This window comes from Penaeus japonicus, unplaced genomic scaffold, assembly GCF_977035675.1.
Source record: "Penaeus japonicus unplaced genomic scaffold, GWHDUDI00000001_assembly GWHDUDI00000033, whole genome shotgun sequence".
Classification (NCBI taxonomy): domain Eukaryota; kingdom Metazoa; phylum Arthropoda; class Malacostraca; order Decapoda; family Penaeidae; genus Penaeus; species Penaeus japonicus.
Window position 1 is genome coordinate 3,473,678 of NW_028234435.1, and position 5,167 is coordinate 3,478,844.

The 5,167-nt window shown below is 47.2% G+C and overlaps 1 protein-coding gene across 3 annotated transcripts in view; it reads right to left on the minus strand.

Moving 5' to 3' along the window:
• LOC122251499 (uncharacterized) overlaps nucleotides 1–4,844 on the minus strand; it is a 23,178-nt gene extending 18,334 nt beyond the window's left edge. For all 3 annotated transcript variants that reach the window (XM_043013494.2, XM_043013493.2, XM_043013491.2), the window contains exon 1: nucleotides 2,909–4,844. In XM_043013494.2, coding sequence (XP_042869428.1) covers nucleotides 2,909–3,543 — 635 coding nt within the window. In that variant the 5' untranslated portion in view covers nucleotides 3,544–4,844. The remainder of the gene's footprint in view (nucleotides 1–2,908) is intronic.
• Between the last annotated feature and the right edge of the window lie 323 nt (nucleotides 4,845–5,167).

Genomic DNA, 5,167 nt, shown 5'->3' on the forward strand with positions numbered 1-5,167 from the left:
CATCAAGACAAGCGTCTGTTCAAAATAAAGACAAAAAGTCCTTCCAGGGTCGAAATGGCGGCGTCTCCGATAGAAAGACGCCCGGCCGCTCTTCTTCAAGGTACGTTCCAGCTTCGCCTTTAAAGACGCTGCTCTCGACCGCCCCTCGTGTGCACTCTTTGCCTGGTAGTGTGCCTGGCTGTCTGTCTACTGCTCGCAATGGTGTTCCTTCTCTCGCTGAGTTATATATACAAATACGCACAAACACAAACACAGACACAGTCACACAGACACAGTCACACAGACACAATCACACACACACACACACACACACACACACACACACACACACACACACACACACACACACACACAAACATATGCACGTACAAACACAGACCCCATTACTTCTCTTAATTCCGGAGACGCGACAGAAATCCCACAAATAAATAAAACACTGCCATCAATAAAGGTGGCCCTGCCCCTCATTCCGACGTCGCAGTGTTTACCTGGATGTCAGGACAGGTAATCTAAGTGTGTGGACAAACACCCCCGCGCGGCCCCGTCGCCCCAGATTACATGGAGATAATTTGCCACCTTTCTTTGCGTCCATTCTTTCTTTCATTTCTACTTTATCTCTCTCCCTTCTTTCCTTCTCCTTCCTTTCCTTCGCCTAGAGGTGCCCATAGCTTGGGGCACTCTCCGACGGAGGCGAAGGCCGGTCAGAAAACACTAATTAATGTCGAGGTAAACATCACCGACCTTCCCAGGATTGTGTCAATGTGTGTATCCGCGGGTGGAAAGGGGAAGGGGGGGGGGGGGAGAGAGAAGAGGGGAAGGGAGGGAGGGAGAAAATGAGAAAAAATGGGGAAAATTAGAAAACCCGAGAGCATAAGCGAGAAAAGGAGAGCCAGATATATATGTATATGTATATGTATATGTATATATATATATATATATATATATATATATATATATATATAGAGAGAGAGAGAGAGAGAGAGAGAGAGAGAGAGAGAGAGAGAGAGAGAGAGAGAGAGAGAGAGAAAGAGACAGAGCGGAGAGAGAGAGAGAGAGAGCGGAGTGACAGAAAGAACGAACGAACAGACAGACAGACAGACAGACAGACAGACAGACAGAGCGCAAACCCAAACCAGCACTTCCGACCACGAACTCCATCGAATCCTAATCCGGCGCAGCAAGAGAGGCACTTGCTGCCACATCCCGTAAATCAGGGTAATGAATGTAATGCCGGGTCTGCTCTACAAGTTGGTGTAAGTGCCAGAAAATATTTTTGTTGTTCTAAATACATGTGCAGACGCGAGTGAACCGTCAGTATGCATGTGTATTACATAATGAATAAAGGAGACGATGGTGGTACTGCCACAACTACCCTCATTGATCACCATTGTTTTACTATTCTTTGGGAGAGGGAATGTGAAGCATATACAAAGAACCGATAAGAAGCATATTCCTGTACCTCGTTCCACTTCCGAAGTATCCTTCAATATGGCAGTGATTATCTACTCTATACAAACCCTATTATCTTACTTCATTTGTTACAATGGTTCTTCTCTTTACGTTAATCCCATTTAATTTGCATAGTAAGATTAGATATACAGGTACATTAAGAGTACAAATAAAGAATACTTAATTTGTCTACATTGCTTCTTTGCACAGGTGGAATAATTAACGCCAGGTGAAGGACGTGTTAACTGCACCTAACTCTATTTCTTCACCATGTTTGTTTTATTCCACTTGCTTATTCATCTTTATACTTCTTACATATAATGATACCGAGTTCCACTTCCATGTAGTAGCAACAGGCTCGGATGGGTGGTGAGGCTACCCTATGTTAACCCCATCTTTCTGAAGATGTAACCCTTCTCACAATAAACTTGCCAGTCAACAGGCACGCTACTAATATAGGCCTACATCTACATCTGAGACATCAACATTTCAAATAACATATATATATATATATATATATATATATATATATATATATATATATATATATATATATGTATATATATATATATATATATATATAATATATATATATATATAATATATATATATATATATATATATATATATATATATATAAATGAAGAGATAAGATTAACATTAATAATATAAATTAAAGCCACAATCAACAAAGTCAAAAGAACCCGCACTGGCATTCCTGCGCAAGGGGACACCCAGGAAAACAACGGTTTCAGACTCGTAAAAATATAAAATGGGGGAAATTAGCTTGCGCAACTTTGACAAAAAGTAACAAGTACATGAAGGCTGCCAAGTGAAGCTCGAGTTCATTAAGCAAATGAGACTATTCGTCCTGACGCTTTTTAGGCGCTTTTTACCACAGGGACCCGGATGGCTGCACCACACTCATACACATGCGTTTACACACAGGCACACACACACACACACACACATATATATATATATATATATATATATATATATATATATATATATATATATATATAATATGTTGTGTGCGTGTGTGTGTGGAGTGTGTGTGGTTGTGGGTGTGTGTGTGGTGTGTTTGTGTATGTATATTTATATTATAGTATAGTAATGTATATGTATATGTATATATATATATATATATATATATATATATATATATATATGTATATATATATATGTATATGTTTATTTTTATATATATGTATGTATATATGTATGTATATATGTATATATATATGTATATATATATACATATATATATATATATATATATATATATATATATATATATATATATATATATATATATATATATATATATATAACCGTGGAGGCCTACATGCGCACTCAAACACACTTATGAACACGCGCGCGCTGCTCAACCATATACACGCGGAAAGTAACCCTCATCGGATGCAAGATAATTGCAAGATGAGTGTCCCCGCCTCACCTGACGACCGAGCGAAGTGTGCGGCGAACGTGTGTGGTCGTGATCGTGGTACTACTGGCCGTGGCGGAAGCAAGGGAGGGGTTTTGACCTGACCACCCTCCCTCTCCCCCTCCTCCTTCTCCTCCTCCTTCTGCTCCTAAATCTCCTTCTGCGTCTCCTCCTCCGGATCTCCCTGCTCCCCCAAAGCTTTTGCCGTTTACACTGTTCTTGTTGTTGTTTTCGTTGTTGTTTTTGTTATTGTTGTTATTGTAAAACCTCCGGAGTTTCTTCCTCTGGCGGTTCCTTCGGTTTCGCCAGTTGCGCCTGGCGTAGTGGCCGAGGCTGAGGGCGGCTGATCGGAGGTGGTGGGTGTGCGGCAGGGGCCTCAACAGGGCGCCCGCCGTGCCCGGAGTTTCCCCTGGGCACGTGAGGGCGGCGGCTGCGGCGGCGGCGGGAGACGAAGAGGGCGCAGCAGAAGCGGCGGAAGCTAACTTATGGAGGAGCGCCGTGTGCTGCGCTAGCAAGGAGGCCACGAGTTGCTCCCAAGGGCCGCCGCCCCCGGACAAACTACTTCTGCTCTCGCTACTGCCGCTGCTGCAGGGGCTCTTGCCGTCCTGCCCGCCCACGGTACTCATGGCACTCGTGGGCGTCGCCATATAGGCAGGCTCTACCCGCCTGCAGGGGTCAAGGTCCGATCGTTCCTTCGCCCTTTCCTCTTTTCGTGTTTCTGATATCTTAGTCTTTCTTAAGGGTTGAATATGTACCTTTTATGTCGTATGACTTTATCTCCTGATCTGCGTTGGCTCTTCTCCTTCAGCCTTTGAGGGTCGAGAAGACCTTGCGTTGCCGATTATCTCCCCACTTCCTAGCCTAAAGACTAGCCAACGAAGCTCTGGAGCCTTAGGCAGAGAGCGGGCACCAAACGGCGGCACCACTTGGCCCAACGGGTAGTAAGGTGGGGCGAAGTAGTCACGAGGATTGTGCTTGGAGGACTGCAGGCGCTTTCGTTTCACACCTTCCCTCGGTACAAGCACTGTCTTGTCTTGCAGTCTTGAAAAAAACCTTGTTTCTTCTCTACTTAAGTAACGCTGACTCCCTTTCACCACAATTGTGATGACTCGTAATCAACACACTTCCTTAATGATAACGTTGACTGATCTACATTAAACAAGAGTAGACGAAGTGGTTTCTTGCCACACGTATTATACTTGAAGACGACGGTCGCTGTGCAACATGGAGTTGTGACCAGCGGTAACCATGGAAGGCTAAATTGGAAGACTTGGTTGCAAGCAGCAGCTTGAGACTTAAACTACATCACATGCGTAACTGGAAGACTTGGTTTTGATTGCCTTGGCATCGTAGGCCTACATGGTAGGCGAACAGGGGTGTCTTGGGCAAGGCAGCTTGTGTGGGCGAGTGGGAGGCGGGGGTGGCTGTGGGCACTCACGCAGGGGCACTGCGAGGGCACCTGGGGGGGTGGCGGTGCTCACCTCACACCTCACCCTGCCCGACCCGTCCCTCCACCTCACACTCATGCCTTTCACTACACGCGGAGGGAGGAGGGCTATGAGGCAGGGAAAAGGCCTTCCTCGCCGTCAATCACTCACTGCACTCACTCTCCCAGCGCGCACTCACAACACAGGAGGAGCACATTCCGTGGTCGCGGCGCCTACCGAGCCCGATAGCATGGCTCGGCAGAGGAGAGCACACGGCGTCGTCGCGGTCACTAGCACTTCCCGGGTCGAGTAGAAGGATCCACAAGCGCCTGCTACGCCTTGGGCAGGCTCCTGATCGCCTCACCCTCGGCCCTGCAGGACACGGCTGAAGGGGACGCTCACACACGCACGCACGCACACACACGCGCGCGGAATCACTCCTTCGGGAGGCTGAAGCGGCGCTGGTGACGGCGATGACGGCGGGGACGCGTCCGTCGCTGTACGGCGCGGGGGGCGACTGTGCCGAGGTATTATCGCACCCACTGCTGCTCGGCGCCACCCGCCAGCGCGCCCCCTCCGCGCCTGCTTCATAATCAATAGTGGCAGCATCACCACACACCCCAGCCTCAGCCCCTGCTTCGTCCCTTTTGCCTCCACGCTGTTCTCCTTCCCTCTCCCTGTCTCTCTTTCTCTCTCTCTCTCTTTCCTTTCACCACCAACACACCAACACCACATGCTCGCAACACTAAATATACTATCTAACCACCCAGATATATCTCGGCTCCTTGCCCTCATGCCCCCACCCCCTCCCTGCCAGTGTCACCAGCTGGGCCAGCACCATCTC